Here is an 18665-nt window from a genome sequence, read left to right on the forward strand (position 1 = left end):
TTATGCAATTTTTTCCCTTGAACTTGCACAAACGATCTTGTTCAAAATCATGACACATCCTCAGGTCATAGAAGCAATAACTTCCAGTGGTCTGTAAGTAAATTGGGTGGCCGCTGGCTGCATTACGCTGTATTTAGTGGCCATTTTGTCCACTATTTTGTTACACGATATTTCATCCTGTTAGTTGATTACAGATCCAGATCATTTTGATCGTTATGAAAACATGGAGTCGCTTGGGTAATTAAATAATTAATGTGTACCTTATATGTGTTTAAATCAAATATGATGAAATATGTTTACCTTTTTTTTGTGCAAAAAAACGACGGCATCCTAACATCCAGACATGTCTTAAACTTATTAGAACCCGACACTCTTAATGAAGCATTTGGTCAATTGCTTATATGTCATAGCTAGTTAAGAGTGTTTCGGCGGTATTAATAGCACATGTCATTTCAAAATTGTTATAAGGCCCACCTCGTCAGGAGTTCATAATCGTATTTTGTTGGTGTGGTTCAACAGTTCAATGACACGGCATCTCATAGAATAAATGTCACAGGACCATTATTACAAGGAAATCCCTAAAACATTTTACTTTATATAAAGATGTAAAATAAATAATGTACATTAAAACATGTGATTTTACGATAAAACATGTCTTTTGATGCATTTGTGTTTATATATTGATTTACATGATGCTGCATGCAAACTGGAATGGCCACCTGTCTTTTACGGCCATTCTTCAAATTTCCCCCAAGGTGGACGTTTAAAACAGGTTTGACTGTATTAAGGAGGTTCTAACACTGTTGTTTTCATCTAGTAAACCAATGATATGTTAGCATATATATATCCTAACCCTTCTTTTAAGAAGCTGGTTAACAAAACACTACAGAATGTAAATGGCACTTGTTGGTTGAAATGATTCAACTTCTATGTCACGGATAATAATAACCATAATTTGAAACAATACTGCAAAACAAATGGAAAACACAGCATTTTATTTTATTCTTCATAATGTACCAAAAATTTTCAAAACAGAAATTATAAAAAGAATCAAAAATGCAAATTTTCCATTGAAGAACAAGAGGCCTAAGGGCCACATCACTCACCCGAGCAACAATGGCCAACTAATATACAGTGTAATAAGTAAAATATAAAATATCTTTCAAAATATTTTGTAAGAAAAATATGTATAGTTTAATTTTTTCACCTTTTTTGGACATTAAACATTTAATATTGAGGCCCTTTAAAAGATAAAGATTCTAAATAATTATCCTCTTTATATTTCTATGTTAAATTTAATCCTGCCTTATGGCCCATATCTTACCCTTGGGATTTGAATAGACTTGAATATACAAATACTTGACGATGCTTACACTTCAGTTAAAATTTTTCTGGCTAATAGGTTTTAGAGAAGAAGATTCTTAAAAATGTTTTACTATATATTTCTTTGTAAGAATATGACCCCCCCCCTTCCTTTGTGGCCCAATCATACCCCCCCCCCCCTTCCAGATCATGATTTAAACACAAATCTGCACTACCTTAGGATGCTTCCACACAAAAATTAGCTTTTCTGGACAGATGGATTATGAGAATAAAATTTTTATATAATGTCAACAAATTTGTAATTATTCTTAAATATTTACATCGACTGAGTATGATTCCCTCTATTTTTACGGAAACTTTATTCATAGCTCTATAGAAACAACCAGACTGAAATCTACCCCATTTAAAAACTATGTCAAAAACTACAGCAACGCAAGATAAATAATGGACTGCATGAAATAATCATGATAATGTTAGACTCAAATTCCCAAAGGAGACGATTCGGCTGTTTCTTTTAGGTAACGTACAGATGTACATTAACAGTAATTAAGTGAATTTTCATTTTAATAATTTGTTAAAAGAAAGATGTAAATATAAACAATAATGTGCTTTCTTTGATGATTCATGCGGGTTATAAAGGTAGCGAACATTGAAGAACATTTTTTAACATCACCCACTGACGCGGAAGATAATTTCAAATGTGAAAAGTTTACCACTACCACAAACAACAATGACAGATAACAGACAAATTTTGATCCGAAAAGCTCACTTGAGCCTCAGGTTCAGGTGAGCTTAAAACTTTTTATCAAGGTTATACAATGGAATTCAAAGCTTAGAACAAATCTAACAGACTCAAACTTGTAGTATATTGTCCATCAATTTGTTGGGAATCACTGTATGGTACAAGACACATTAAGTTGTCCAGTCCTGTCAGGTATCATAGCATGGTAACGGACATGATAGTTTCCAAGTAATCAATTTGGAATCATATCATGGTAACACAAACGATAAGTTATCCTGTTATTTGTTGAGAACTAAGACCTGGGAATGCGCATGGTAGTTTTTTGACCATTATGTTTGGGACCACTTTTTGAAACACCATAAAGTCTATAAATGTCTTAAAGCTATTTAAAGCTACTCCTTTTTCCATTTGGGATAGTGGGGAAAAAACTCACTGCAACTGCCAAAAAAAAAACCAACAAAAATTATTAGTCATTAGAGAACTTGAGACCATATTTATCAAAATCTAAGATTTTATCAATGTTTCAATTAAATGGTTGTATGATATAATTTTAAATATAAAATTTTTAAATATATGCCTTATAAAAATAATATTTCATTAAAAATTATTTCATGCTACTGAAAATATTAACTACCTCGAAGCAATGTTTTTTAGAGTATGCATGGTATGCTTCTTGGCGCAAACATCGATCCAGCATCAGCCATCAACATTCCTGCAACAAAGTAGGCAAAACCATCACTAATGTGAACAAAAAAACCTGAGAAGAAAAAAGCAGGACATTCAAGACCTTAACGAAAAATGTGAACTTGCCTATACACCTATAAGAGCAGAAGGAGATGCCATGTTTAACAATGCCACCTTTAGTGCCATCAGGAAAACATCATTACAAGCTGCCACACAAATGACATATACTTTAAATGGTACCAAGAAGAAGAATGTTGTGGCAATGTTTTGTGCCAACAAACTGTGCAGGAAAGGCACCCATCTTAGAGCCAAGGGAAAGGAAGTTACCTGCTGAGGACATGAAGACTGCACTGCAACCTTTCCTCCAGAGACCACCATTGGAGATGTACCGGTAAGAGATGGGCTGTGCTAAGCGCACGTGAGTTTACTCGTTACGTAACTGATTATTATTCAGTGACCTTGGGAGAGTCGTAGCCTTGGACACCCAATTTGTGGGCGAGGGGAATGACATATTGCTTTGTACAGGGCGCGGGAGTGTAGCCAGGCGCGGAGTTCTGACATTTCTAATGGACTCCAGTCTGTTTTGTTATGTAAATGTGCTTTGCATAACCATATCTGTTTTTCAGTGTCGTAAAATGATGTATTCAAGGGAAATTTTTTTTTTTCGTGCATGAATTCAAAATAAATAATTTATATACACGTATTCATCTGGAAGTTTCCATTTGTGTTTTTATTTCTGACATGAAAATCTTCACATAGACAGGGTATTGATAATATATTGATTTAAAGACGGTAGCGTGCAACAAACTGTTCAAATGTACTTTATTCATGTATGATCAGACCTCATTTTAATAAAGCATTAATTAGTAACAACTTGTACACTGTCTTATTATCATGTGATTGACAACATCGAAAACATGAAATGCTTTTAAAATATGTCAATTTTATGAATGATTGAAATTTGGACTTAAGTCTAAAAATACTTTATGATCCCAAGGCTAGTATTACATTTGTATTGCTATATAAAGCAGGATATAACATGATTAACAAGAGTAAAAGCTGGTCAATAATTACAGTCAGAAACCAGACTCTGTTCATTAATTAGATTGATTTGTATTTATAATTTGCCAACGTTCGAACGAGGTTCAGTTACAATCAGTACGTACATACATGTATGTATATCTATTAAAAATGCGATGGAAAGGAAATAACTCTTGGATATTCTGAGCTGAAATATCTCTCTCTCTCTCTCTCTCTCTCTCTCTCTCTCTCTCTCTCTCTCTCTCTCTTTAATAACATAAATTATGATTTACACATATATCTCAAACCTGGTTTGTCTGGAAAATGGCGATGTTTTCTAGTCTTTCGCCTCTGCTTCCTGTTACAATTCAAAATTTATAAGACAAAACAATTTGATAATACATTAGATTAGATTACAATAAGAAAGTCTTTCACGTCTCTTCAATCGATGTATTTACATGTAACATGAACCTTATTCATACATGTATATGCGTGTATTAGGAAGTCCATTTCGATGATCTGTCGGAGATGTTGATTTATGCATGAAGATATTTCTCAAATGGATTGGATGATAGAAACGAATCATACATACACATGTATATATAACATAAGCTAAAAGAAATCATATACTGTATAATTATAAATAATCATGACAGTGCTGAGTTTTTAATTTGCGATGTCATTGAAATGCGAATTACAGTCATACATCGGAGACATAAATAATTAACATTGTTATTTATGTCTATGCATACATGTGTTAATTTAGAAGAATTTAATATTACTTTTTAATATCTTTGTTTTCCAGGTGATTATTGATGCCGCAATTTTTTTTTTTAATTCCTATGACTTAAAGAGGCATGGTCACGATTTTGGTCAAACATAATTTTTCTGACTTTAATGTTTACAATGCTTCATTAAGGCTTTTTTAATAGGCAACTACTATTTGGATGTCATTCGTTGAGTTATAAGCGAGTTATGGAGCTTACAATTCTTTGTTATGTAAACAAAGCTTTTGTTTACATTTTGAATGTTGAAGTAAATTTCCAATTTTAGACCAAAAATGAATGTGCTAACTTTACGACTGACTCGTAAATTTCATTTGATCATTAGAAATGTAATCCAAAAGCATTGTAAATAATAAAAACAGAATAATAGAATTTGACCAAAATCGTGACCATGTCCCTTTAATAAGTTACATGTACATCAAGTACACGTAGCATGAAAATAAATAAAGCCTACGCTTTATTCGATCGGGATCGACATTACATATATAATGAAAGACGTAAACATCGCAGTAACTGAGCATGTGAGAGAAGGGGGCGTCGATTGCAGCTATGCCTTCTGCAACAGTGACAGTCCGGTATTTTATGTTTTTTATATTATATCAAATGTTTACTTTTCCTGAATCCACTGTTAACCACTGTTAATCAAGTAACCAATACTGATGTCCGAAATTATTACCCGAATCCTCCATGTGTATAATAATGTAAATGAAATTGCACAGGGCATGGTAAGAGGATATAGATCAAACTTCGATGCTATAAAGTATTCAGTGCACCCATTTAAGATTTTACACGATGCCATTTATATTTAGATAAAAAACTAATAAATTCTACACATACATAGTGCAATACTTATATGCACTGCTCTTTGATATTCTTCATACTATTTATAGCTGCAAACAATGATCTTGCACCTTGTGAAACTGTCACATATATATTATATTGTACCTAGAAATCATTTTACATGCAATAGACAAAGCTTGTAATGTGGATCTGGCCCTTTTTTCACATAAATTGTTCCTAAATTGTTAGAATAACAATTATATTATAATATTATTACTGTTTTTTGTGTCATATATCCCCCTCCCCTGAACCTTCATTGGTGAATATACAAACATTCATAGTGCTCATTATTGTTTTTAGGGAGATAAAAAATAAACACACTGGTATAGACATAACTATCCCCCGCTTCACCCAAGAGAAGGGACTTTTGCAGTCAACATATGAGTACCAAGTTGTGGTTGTATCAAATTTACCATATTTTAAGAGTCCCAAACACAAAGAGAGTGACACAGTGCAGTTTATGGTAAATGAAATTAAGCAGGAAAAAATCAAGAAAATTCTAAGTTTTTGCTTTTGAAATCTGTAAAACAATTTTAGATTTACAATTCTACATCCTTGATATTGAACTTGATTGAATGTTTATTTAGAACCATTTTAACAAGAGCTTGGACTTTTGCCGGGATGTTACTATCTAGTTTGCTCATCAAAACAAACTGTCAAACATTGTCCTCCTTTCTTTTAATTTGCTAAGAGAACCTGATTAAAATTCATAGACTGTAAAAACCGGTGCTCTACTGTATGAACTTGACGCTGTTTCAGCAAAATATACATCCCTGGATGAAGTTGGACGAGTGTCATTTTGTTCAATGTATGTATTTCTATTAACCAATGGCTGGACAGTTAATCATTAGTAGACCCCGCCTTTATCAAATCGGAGTTTATCACATCCTGCCCAAAGTCCAAGCTCATGTTAAAACAGTTCGATATTCAGAGCCATGGTATGTATGTTTTGAATAGTTTTAAACAAAGAATGGAACAATAAGAGTAACAACAGTCAAAGCATGTATATTTACTAGGTAAAGAAGAAGTATTCAGATTTTGAAGACTTGTGGAGTAAACTGTTTGAGAAGTACCACTCCCTTGTACTGCCCCCACTGCCAAAGAAAGCACTTCTGGTCAACGACAAGGTGGCCACTGAACGAAGGTCAGGCCTGGAAAAATTCCTCACTTTTCTGGCCAGTTCACCAAAGGTGTGTTCATCCTCACTGCTCCTGGAATTTCTAGGTAAGTTTATAAAAAATGACGATTGACAGCTTTTCATTTTTGAAATGTTCTTGTTATAGGACTGATTATGTTAACCTTAGCTGTAAAACTGAATCTGTAATGATTTTACTTCCAGATTGAAATGTATCATGTGTTTAACCAATCAAATGCCTCTATTTTTGACAACCAGTGATTATCAATATATCCAATAGAAATTATGCATGATTAGAGCAATCAGTGAGAACTTGCTGGGTATATAAACAGCCACCCTATCATTCTTAATCATTCTTTTGCCAGTGAATGACTTGAGAGTTATTTCCTGAGAATTTTCAGTGAGAGCTCCATAGAATAAGAATTTGAGCTTTATCAGAGAGCAACAAAATTGTTAGCTAGACCACTCAGTTCTTAACCCTGCCTCTGTAAATCTGTCTTAATGACTTGATAGTGTCTTTGTGACTTCAATTGCTTCTTAGTGACTTTCAACTTTCATGCATTAGTGAATTGATAGTGGTTGTGTAGCACAGTAGTTAACAAACAAAATTGTTTGTTTAAACCCACCGTCTACAGTTAGTTGATAAGAGGTTGATTTTACATTTTGATTCTTTGTTAGTTATTTTACAATCAAATAGCCAATGTAGACACTAGGAAAATTTTTACGATAACTGTGTCTAATACTGGCAGTTGATGGACTGTGTCAATACTGGCAGTTGATGGACTGTGTCTAATACTGGCAGTTGATGGACTGGGTCTTATACTGGCAGTTGATGGACTGGGTCTTATACTGGCAGTTGATGGACTGTGTCTAATACTGGCAGTTGATGGACTGTGTCTTATACTGGCAGTTGATGAACTGTGTCTAATACTGACAGTTGATGGACCGTGTCCTATACTGGCAGTTGATGGACTGGGTCTTATACTGGCAGTTGATGGACTGTGTCTAATACTGGCAGTTGATGGACTGTGTCTAATACTGGCAGTTGATGGACTGTGTCTAATACTGGCAGTTAATGGACCGTGTCTTATACTGGCAGTTGATGAACTGTGTCTAATACTGGCAGTTGATGGACTGGGTCTTATACTGGCAGTTGATGGACTGTGTCTAATACTGGCAGTTGATGGACTGTGTCTAATATTGGCAGTTGATGGACCGTGTCTTATACTGGCAGTTGATGGACTGTGTCTTATACTGGCAGTTGATGGACTGTGTTTAATACTGGCAGTTGATGGACTGGGTCTTATACTGGCAGTTGATGGACTTGGTCTTATACTGGCAGTTGATGGACTGTGTCTAATACTGGCAGTTGATGGACTGTGTCTAATATTGGCAGTTGATGGACCGTGTCTTATACTTGCAGTTGATGGACTGTGTTTTATACAGGCAGTTGATGGACAGTGTCTTATACTGGCATTTGATGGACTGTGTCTAATACTGGCAGTTGATGGACTGGGTCTTATACTGGCAGTTGATGGACTGTGTCTAATACTGGCAGTTATGGACTGTGTCTAATACTGGCAGTTGATGGACTGTGTCTAATATTGGCAGTTGATGGACAGGGTCTTATACTGGCAGTTGATGGACTGTGTCTAATACTGGCAGTTGATGGACTGTGTCTAATACTGGCAGTTGATGGACTGGGTCTTATACTGGCAGTTGATGGACTGTGTCTAATACTGGCAGTTGATGGACTGGGTCTTATACTGGCAGTTGATGGACTGTGTCTAATACTGGCAGTTGATGGACTGTGTCTAATATTGGCAGTTGATGGACTGTGTCTTATACTGGCAGTTGATGGACTGTGTCATATCCTTGCAGTTGATGGACTGTGCCTTATACTGGCAGTTGATGGAGTTGTTGCATTTGATGATTTTTACTTGATTCTTAGGAAGAAAACCTAAGTGAAGTCACAAATTATTAGATTATTATTTTTGAAAGATATTTGATTAGTGCCAGTTACAATGTCAGTCTATATTTTGCATTTACAAAGATTAATGATCAGAATTCTTGTGTTGCATCATTAGGTGTAAATGCTATCAAAGCTGGGAAATACACCCAGGAAGGACTTAAGCATGAAGCAAGCACTGGAGGAGACCAGGGGGAAGAAAACAATGATAGGGAAAGCCTGACTGAAGGAGGCAGTAAAAGGTGATTTATATATATACACCTGCAAATAGGAGATCATGAGGGACAAATTAAAAGAGGGGAGGTTAAAAGTGAAATACTGTGGAATCATTTAAATTCATGGGGGCCAATTTTCGTGGATTATTACTTTTTGCTCATTCGTGGGGATGTAATTTCGTGGATGCGTAGCCTACTGTTTCAGTAACAAAGATAACTCTTTCTAAAATTGTTTTCATCGAGGATTTAAATTCATGGGAGAGGGCTACCCACAAATTCAACCAAAATTGCGCCACCACGAATTTTAATGATTCCACAGTACTGAAGATTCCTTTTTAAATATGAGGAATTACTATTCATGTAAAACTGTGGGAAGCTACATTCAGCACCCACTTTTTATGTCCCAGCTATTTGATACAAGTTGTCAGAATTGTGGAATTAAGTGCTCGCATAAAATCAGAAATCTACAAAATATAATATACAAATAGAAAATAGGAAGAGCCCAACATAAAGAGATTATATATAGTCAATTTCATGATTGGAAATTGTGGGTTGATAAGACTATTCAATTTTTCATCAAATTCTGATTATATTTCCTATTGAGTATGGTTTCAAAGACCTTGATTACTTTGAATATTTCTCATGATTTTACAGATCTATGCTGTCTCTTGTATGTGTATTTTTTAATGAGGAAGGCTATGGGATTTCAAAAGTTATAATGGCCATATAAATCATTAATGTTTCATCAAATAAAGCATTCATTTGAGATGTTTTAAATTGTTATTGGTCTTTAGTACCCAGAGAACATGACAGAAATTAAGGGAAAGTGAATTAGTCATCATAAAATTCTTAAACAGTACAATTGATTTTTATTCCTGCTACTAGACAATATCATAGAGGCTTTAATTTCTGAAGATAACAGAGACATTTCAGTGGTAGATGTATCAGCTATCCCACAGAGACTAGTGTTTATTCTGAGTCATTCTGAAATGGAGCATATGTTAACATTGATTGAATAGTAAAGAAAACCAATAATTAATAGATATGAAAAATCTGGAAAAATAAGGGTAAAGGGAGTGATACAGCAATAAACTTAGTTTTACTGATGCAATGGTGCCTGAAAAACAAATCCTTAATTTTACTTGGCCTACACTTTTCACAATATTGACTTCTTCTCTAGAACCACTGGGCCTAATTTAACTAAACTTGATACAAATCATGAAATGAAAAGTGGATTCTAAATTGGTTAAAAAAAAGGGAAATAAAGATGAAGGAGTGAAAAAGGATGTATGTCTTAAAAGCAGTTTTCTTCTCTAGAACCACTGAATGCACCTGATATGCCAATATTTACACCAAAGCTTGTATGTATACTAAAGATTCTAAATTGTTAAAACCGTGATCCTAGGACCAGTGTTGGGGTCCCATGTGAGGTTCAGAATTCAACATAGAGTTATATATGGAAAATATTTTTTAAAATCTTCTTAAGAACTGCAAAGCTACAATTCATGAGATTACTATGCAGGCAATCTTTTATAGCTATAAAAGCTGTAACCCCTGAATCAATAGTGAGGTCCCAAGAGGGCTTCAAAGTTTAACTTAGAAATATATATAAAAAAAGTTTTTAAAAATCTTTTTATCAAGAACTACAATGCTGCAATTCGTGAGATTACTATGCAACCACCTTGAGATTGTGAAGATTCTGAATTATAAATCATGAACCCTTAACCAATACTGGGGCATTGAAGTAGATTCATTGTTCAACTTGGAAGTATTTAGGAGAAATGATTAGAAATATACTTGTCATAAAATACAATGCTAAGTTTAGTTATATTTTACTATGTAAGCATTCTCATATGAAAGTCACTGTGACTTTTTTTTTTCGCTTTTTATCTTCATTCATTGTTTATTGTACAATTGTGTTATCTTTGATAAGTTAAAAGGCCTGGGATAATAAGAATGGCCAGTTGATGCATCTTAAATCTAAGGATTTGATGTCCAAAGGATTAGGCTTGTAATGTTTATTGATTCATTCCAGACCTCGTGAGAGGGTAAAAAACTGAAAAGTACAATTTTAAAAAATCAGAACTTGTCTTACATAACAATTTCCAAAAATATGACATTAATTAAGTTATGACAATACTGAACATCATACCTGATGACATATAAACAGATTTCTGTGTGACTAGAACATGTTAGCCAAACAGACCTTTGCCTATCCTACATTGTGAATGCGCTTACACAAAACAATGCAGTTGCAGAATTTGAATTAAAGAAGACATATGATCATGATTAAACTAAACAGACATGAATAAAATAAAACTTTCTCGCAGGCCTTAGATAGGTCAAATTCCTCAACACTTTAATAAAGAAAAACAGCAGGCCAAGCACAAAGCTGCCAAAAAACTAAAATACCAAACCAGACAGAACATAATATTCCAGTTCGAGAGTGACACAAGGCTTCTCTTTATGCATTTCATAATGTGTTGTAAAGTCTTGGAGATTTTGTGAGTTTTACAATATCTTTCTTTTGAAAATTTTGAAAAATTTCACAATTTCAAAAACTGTTGTTCAGGGAGTGAATCTAGCAATGCACATTTAACTATTTTAAAAATAATCTTTATTATACATTGATTACTATAAAACTACAGTACATGTACCAGTTTGTTGCATTCACTTTGTTCTTTATTTTCTGGACTTACTACAGAACACATGTTATCAGTCTGGTATGTTCTTTTGTAATGGACTCTTAAGAAAATCTGATTAAAACTATATCTTTGATCAACTCCTACAAATGTATATGTACAAGACATTGTACAATTTTACAGGTTTTTGTTTGTAGTGGACTCTTTGATGAGGAAGATGAGGACACAGAGGACTTGTTCAATGAGGAGCAGGAGGAGGAGCCTGAAATTGTGACCGAAATGACAGCCAGACATGTAACAAGTATGATACATTTACTTGTTTTATACCTGTGAGTAGCTTTTTGTTATCTGTGAATATTGTCTAACAGAGATTGTGATAAAGATGGCAGCCAAATATGTTAAAAGTATGATACCTTTAGTTGTTCTATATCTGTGAGTTTTTATGGCGTCGAGCGAAGCTCGAAAGCCATCTAGGGATCGTACGTCCGGAAGTTTGCAAATTTTTAAGGAGCCAAACAACTCAAATGAGTGCAAAGTTTTCTTACGTGTTTGAAGAAAAACAGATGACATACTTCAACTTCGAGCAGAACTGTACGTCAACAAAATGAGTTGGCAGATACGAAATGGTTAATGTCTTTGAGAATGTTCATATTTTATTGTAAACAATATGTCTGGGTTTCAGCAGTTCAGCGGACGAATACACTTGCACGGAGACATGCGATAGTTAGGCCTACATACTCAATTTGGTTATGAAATATACCAGCCTGCAAAGCAGATTATTTTGTATCCATATCGAATATTGACAGTGCACAAAAGTTTTATCTTTCCTACATTGAGCGATAAGTATATCTACAACCAAAAGTTATTTTAAACCAAGTAGTGAACTACTTTCACTTTGTAAACAACGGGAATGGGTGCTTTCTTTTATCTACCCCTGATCTTTTCGGCCCGTGTCATTTGGACCCATGTGAATTTTAAATCAAATTGATAATAAGAGACAGTGTGTTTATCAGCAGTATACAAATTACAATATATAGAAATAAACACAATAATAATTTAAATATCTAATTCTACATGAATAGAGAGAAAAATATCTAAAAAAAAAATTAACTCCTAAGATATTTCTAAACTTAGATTTTTAATTAACATTCAAAATTTTTTAAGAATTAGGCGAGTCAATTTGTAAAGAATTGTAATTTTTTAGTTATGTGATAAAAACATAATTTTATTTTATTTTTGAAAGTTGACTTATGTATTTGTCTTTATATTTGCTCTTAAAAAGTAAGTATAATTGATACCAATTTCTAAATGAATGGTCAATAACCAAATCAGATTGATTTTTGAAAATATTAAAAAAAAATCACACTTAATTTTAATATTTCTATTATTTTAGTTGACTGCGTAAAATCTATATTACATTTGTAAATTTCATTTTTGTTCAATTGACCGCCCTACTCAATTTTTATAAAATTAATCTCCAGCAAACAACAAGAAAAGTTGGTCTCATGTTAAGTACACACATTACTAAGAGTTACAAAATCATACTTTGTTTTCAGGATTTTTTTTAATCTACAGTACCTAAGTGTGCATTTGATCAATGAAGGAGAATCATAAATAACAAAAATAAAAAAATATATGCATTTTTGTAATAGTGGAGATTATCTTGACTTTAAAAAAAATTATTTAGATTTTTTTTCTTCAAATTAACTTTAACTCGACGCCATTGTGGCCCTTCAGGCCTTTGATTTTATAATCTGTGAATATAGTCTATCAGAAATTGTGAAAAAGATGGTGGCCAAACAAGTTTGAAATATGGCACCCTTAATTGTTTTATAGCTGTGAGTAAATGTTTATATCTGCGGATAGTGTATGAGATTGTGACAAAGATGGCAGCCGAACATGTTTCAAGTATGGCATCCTTAGTTGTTTTATGGCTGTGAGTAGTTGTTTGTTATCTGTGAATATTGTCTAACAGAGATTGTAATAAAGATGGCGGCAAACAAGTTTCAAGTGTGGTGCCTTTAATTGTTTTATAGCTGTGAGTATTTGTTTATATCTGCGAATAATCTATGCGATTGTTAAAAAAGATGAGAGCCAAAAATGTACTTAATATGACACCTTTAGTTGTTATATAGCTGTGAGTATATGCTTGTTATCTGTGATTATAGTCTTACAGAGATTGTGATAATGATGACAGCCAAACATGTTGCATAATGGAGCCTTTAGTTGTTTTAATAGCTCTAACTACCGGTAGTTGTTATATAGCTGTGAGTAGTTGTTTTATAACTTTGATTAGTCTAACAGAAATTTTTACAAAGATGGCAGCCAAACATGTAACAAGTATGGCAGCTTTAGTTCTTTTATGTCTGGTAGTAGTTGTTTGCATCTGTCAGTAGTCTAACAGAGATTGTTACAGAAACAACAGTTAGACATGTAACAAGTGTGATACCTTTAGATTTCTTTTACTTTAGAAAGTCTTCACAAAATCACAGATGCACAAATTTGTAACTACAGTAAAACGTTGTTATTTCGAACTAGATGGGACTGTTTAAAAAAGATATCGAGGGTTAAGTACTTAAAAAATAAGTGGTGTTGACTTTTAAATCACTTTGTCATATCCATTGTATTCGAGACATCAGTGTATGAGATATCAGAGTTCAACTGTATATGAATTGTCGTATTTCATAAATTATTACTGTGGAATCATCATTTTTTGTGGTGACCGATGTTCGTGGCTTTTGTGGGTAGATGTAACCTTTACCCCAGAATTTACAACCCCACAAGCCTTTATACAATCATTTGTTTATATTTATTGAAATTATCCGGATTACACTACTAGCAAAATTACATTCCCACGAACCAAGAAAATTATGGCTACCGATGAACATTGACCCCAACGGTTAGAAATGATTCCCAAGTATTTTATTATAATAAACTGTTATTGTTTTATTGAAAATTATTAGATTGTCTAAAGATATTATTTGTAGAATACGTTGTTCATTTTTTTATGTAAATAAGTCTAAAATTACTTACCAAGGTTCGGATACAAAGCTATTTGACTACCCTGTCATTAGTGGTGATGTGGGAGATGAGGAGGATTTCTTCCAGGAGAAAGAAGAACAAATTCAAGATCCTATCTCTACAACACCAGGTCAAGGGGAAGATAACTCTGATCTTTTAAGGTGAATGGTAATTTCTTTTAGGTTTATAGGAAAAGATTATCATGAAATTTATGTAGATAGTTATTTGCCTCCAGCATCACTAGCCAAGTATCTAACAACTGACCTTTTTAAACCCAAAACCAACATTTGCAGCCTAAAAAGCTGCTGTTCTTGCACTACTGTTTTCCCGTACAGTGCAACACTTACTCTATTCTATCGTTTTTTTATGTACTGCATTGATAAGTTCAAATTTTCCAGGGAATAAATGATGAAAATATTGTTAAAAACTTATCCTAGGGTGATTTATATGTTTTAGTGTTCAAGATGACTTAGATGAGTTGTTTTTGGACCAATCCAAATCAAAGCGTGATGATAACTTTGGCAGTCCAATAAAGTCAAAACCAGCACTGAAGCCAAGGCCAAGCAAATCTCTCTCAAAGGTACCACCAACCACAAAACCAGATGTGCAACCCAAGCCTAAACATGGTACAAAACCAGACCTCAAACCAAAGCCATCTTCCAAACATTCAGAGCAAAATGAGACCGTCTCCAGTGCCGCGGACCTGGATACAGACGATATAATGAAGTACATTCAGAACGCAGAGGAGACTCAAGATGATGTAGATTTGTTTGCCTGACAAGACTTTAGGCACTCTGATGTAAATGTCTTTTTAAAATGAATCTGTTTTATTTTACACAAGTGCCATCAAGTAGTATTTTTATGTCAATAGGCTGACAATCGGTTATGAGGGAGCCTTCTTTTATTTATTGTTTAAGTTAAGTAAGATAACCTCATGGGTTTATTTCATTAATAGGAAATGTTTAAAATTGTGATGAAATGTCAAATTTATTTGATTATAACATACATGAAATAAATAGGCATTCAAATTACAATTATGGAAGACCAACCACACTTGCAGATGAATCACAAAACTACACAACATTTACACAACTCATGAGGCAATTGTTAAGTAATTATTCGGGACACTGATTTTTTTAAAAATATTAAAAAATAAATTAATCTGAAAAAATCTAATTATAAAGTGAAAATGCATGAATTCTTCAAAATCTTCTCCTCTGCTACTGAATATTGGGCAGAAGAAAGCCTCTTTCAAAATTGTGAATTTCATGGGTTCTGGTGTTAGGATGGTGCTCTGAGTGAATGCAGTAATTCTTTGAAAATCTTATCCTGTGCTCCTTTGTATAAATCCGATGAATTAAGTACGTAGTTATGACGAGGAAGACTGCCTTTTGCAATGTTACGAATTTTATGGCCCTTGGTCAATGGTTCTGGTGTTAGGACATGGTTCTAATGATTATATAGGGAAGGGTGGTGTAATTTCGACTGATTGATTTTTTGTAATTAAGATTTGTTCAATTGTGTCACTGTATGTTATGCAACATTTTAAAATATTTTTTTCTTCAGAATTTAGAAAGTGTGTTGGATTAAACAATTTCAAAATATCAAAAATCATTAGCCTTGTTATTATAAAGCACTTAAAGATACACGGCCACAGCCATACTGCAGTTACTCTATAGGCCCATGGGCCTCTTGTTTCCAACTTATTTTCAAACAAATGATCATTTAAACCACCGACTATAGTCTTATTCTCCGTTGCTAGAACGCTGAGATATGCATCAAAATGGTTCATTAGTTGTCAATTTTACAAACTATACTTTTCGGCACGTATATCTTAAGTATTGCGTACAAAAGAACACCGGATAGAGTCGTCAATATTAACAATCTTGAAGAATAGATCTCATCGGACAGAATTGAAAAAAAAAATATTTATTTTGTTTTTAGTTCCTGATATTTTTTTGGGGGAGGGAATATTGTTTCAACACATTAATAAGTTTATGAAGATTGAACATAATTATAAAATACTGTGGAATCATTAGATTTCGTAGTGGCTCAATTTTCGTGTAATTCGTGGCTACATCTCATCGACGAATATACACCCCCACGAATTAATAAACTAGGGCTATAAAGTCATAATCCTTTTGTATGTATACGAAAATACACGAAATTACGTCCCCTCGAACCTGTAAAATTTAAGCAATTAACGAAAATTGGCCCCCACGAGTTTTAATGATTCCACAGTAGGTCGCGAGTAGTAAGTTCTTTTGAAAAAGGAGAAGTGAAGGGGGTCAGTTTTTTTGAATTTTCCAAAACAACAATGTAGCTCTTTCTTTAACCTGTATGTAGACAATCAAGTTTACAAGACACTTGGTTCTGGCCTCGAAATGGGGTACCTGTAAAGTGCAAAGCGAAATAAAACGAAACCGAATGAAACTAAACAAAATTGTGAAATTCATGGCCCCTGGGTAAGGGGTTCAGGACATGGGGGGGGGGGGGGGGTGGGCAATATGGCAATATAGGGTTAATGCATATCATGTTTAAAAATTTTCTTCTCTATTCTCAAACATCTGTATAAAACTGCCTAATTATGTTAACCAGGAAGTCCTATTCTGAAATTTTAATTTTCATGTCCCCTGGAGTATGGGTTTTGACTCTATGACAGGGCCAAAATGGATGTATAGGTGGCAATGCATATAAAGTTAAAAAATTATCTTCTTTACTCCCACACACCTGAAAGGAAAAATGAATTCATGATTTTGTAAATCAGATCTTTATGTTTTTTGCCAAAATCATAGGTTTCACAGTTCTTTATGAAAGATTTCAGGAGGGAGGTGGTCTTCATTTTAAATTTATAATTTTTCTACTCCAGAGTGAAACCTAATTAATTAAATGCATATATGAGACTCTTCGGCAGTTTGTGTATGGGTTATATGCTACTCAGGTGACCGTTAATGCCAATTAGCCTCTTGTTATAAATCTTCTTCTCAGAAAGCAATCAGCCAGGAAATCTGAAACTTGTGTTGGAGCATCCTTGGGTAGTGTAAATTTAAGGTTGTGAAAATCATGACTCCCGAGGGTAGGATGGGGCCACAGTTGGGGTTGAATTTTTACATAGGAATATATTGAGTAAATCTTTCAAAATCTTCTTCTCAGAAAGCAATCAGCCAAGAAAGCTGTAACTAGTGTGGAAGCATCCTCAGGTAGTGTAGATTCAAGGTTATGAAAATCACGACTCCCGGGGGTATGGTAGGGTCAAATTGGGGGGTCAATGTTTTACATAAGAATATATAGAGTAAATCTTTAAAAAATCTTCTTCTCAAGAACCATTTGGCCAGGAAAGCTGAAACTTGTGTGGAAGCATCCTCATGTAGAGTAGATTCAAACTTGTAAAAATCATGAGCCCCGGGATTAGGGTAAAGCCACAATGGGGGGTTCAATTTTCACATTTGAATATATAGAGAAAATCTTTAAAAATCTTCTTCTCAAAACCATTAGGCCAGAAAAGCTGAAACTCATGACCCTTGAGGGGAGGATGGGGCCACAATGGGGGGGGGGGGGGGCGAATTTTCACAAAGGAATATATAGAGTAAATCCTTAAAAATCTTTTCTCAGAAATCATTATGCCAGGAAAGCTGAGACTTGTATGGAAGCATTCTCAGGTAGTGAAAATTCAAAGTTGTGAAAATCATGACCCTCGGGGGTTCAGTGGGGCCACAATGGGGGAAGACTTTTTACATATGAATATATAGAGTTAATCTTAAAAAAAATCTTCTCAAAACCACTAGGCCAGGAAAGCTGAAACTTATTTGGAAGCATCGCTATGTAGTGAGATTTCAATTTTATTCAAATCATGATTCGGGGGGGGGTGGGGGGGGGGGTAGGAGAGGGGTCACAAGGGGGAGGGGGGAAGACAAACTTTTACAAAAGAATGTATAAAAGAAAAAACAACATTTCCCTAGAAAAGCTGTTTATTTAGTGAAAGCAACTTCAGATAGTGTAGATTCAAATTTATTCAATTCGAAATCTTTAGGAGTAGTGTGGGTCCACATTGGAGATTCAACTGTACAAAGGAAAACATTTTAATTATTCACAAAAACTGAAATGTTATTAGGTATGCTTTTACATATATGCAAGCATTGATTGCTGATTCTTTAAAATTGTTTAAACTTTGGCCCCTGAAAAATTATTTGGCCTCACAAGAGGTTTCGAGTCTGATGTAGGTTAAAACCCTGTATATAAACAATTGTTAAAGAGGCAGTAGGCGCATCTTATCAAAATATCGACTTAAA

The 18665-nt window shown here is 34.0% G+C and overlaps 1 protein-coding gene and 1 long non-coding RNA gene across 3 annotated transcripts; one reads left to right on the forward strand and one right to left on the reverse strand.

Annotated features, from left to right (window-relative positions):
- Window positions 1-985: 985 nt before the first annotated feature.
- Window positions 986-3191, reverse strand: LOC117681565 (uncharacterized). Its single transcript, XR_004596221.2, has 3 exons — window positions 3077-3191; window positions 2700-2777; window positions 986-2503 (listed from the first exon to the last, which is right to left on the reverse strand). It is a non-coding gene; the product is annotated as an uncharacterized lncRNA (long non-coding RNA).
- Window positions 3192-4974: 1783 nt separating this feature from the next.
- LOC105335559 (HCLS1-binding protein 3) lies at window positions 4975-15987 on the forward strand. 2 transcript variants are annotated; one of them, XM_034462137.2, is made up of 7 exons: window positions 4975-5129; window positions 5695-5857; window positions 6411-6618; window positions 8617-8740; window positions 11553-11656; window positions 14393-14537; window positions 14833-15987. In XM_034462137.2, the coding sequence occupies exons 1-7, from the start codon at window positions 5104-5106 to the stop codon at window positions 15152-15154; spliced, it is 1092 nt and encodes a 363-aa protein (XP_034318028.2). In that variant the 5' UTR covers window positions 4975-5103; the 3' UTR covers window positions 15155-15987. The 2 variants fall into 2 exon arrangements, with proteins under 2 accessions (XP_034318028.2, XP_034318033.2); XM_034462142.2 differs by lacking the exon at window positions 5695-5857 and having other exon boundaries at window positions 5024-5129.
- Window positions 15988-18665: the final 2678 nt, after the last annotated feature.

Source organism: Magallana gigas, chromosome 5 (assembly GCF_963853765.1).
Source record: "Magallana gigas chromosome 5, xbMagGiga1.1, whole genome shotgun sequence".
Taxonomy (NCBI): domain Eukaryota; kingdom Metazoa; phylum Mollusca; class Bivalvia; order Ostreida; family Ostreidae; genus Magallana; species Magallana gigas.

Excerpts from the sequence above, each read along its gene's own strand:
- LOC105335559 (XM_034462137.2), top strand. The coding sequence starts at position 5,104 with ATGCCTTCTGCAACAGTGACAGTCCG. Across the intron at positions 5,130-5,694 it reads TCTGCAACAGTGACAGTCCG|GGAGATAAAAAATAAACACA; the intron begins GTATTTTATGTT and ends TATTGTTTTTAG. Across the intron at positions 8,741-11,552 it reads ACTGAAGGAGGCAGTAAAAG|TGGACTCTTTGATGAGGAAG; the intron begins GTGATTTATATA and ends TTTTGTTTGTAG.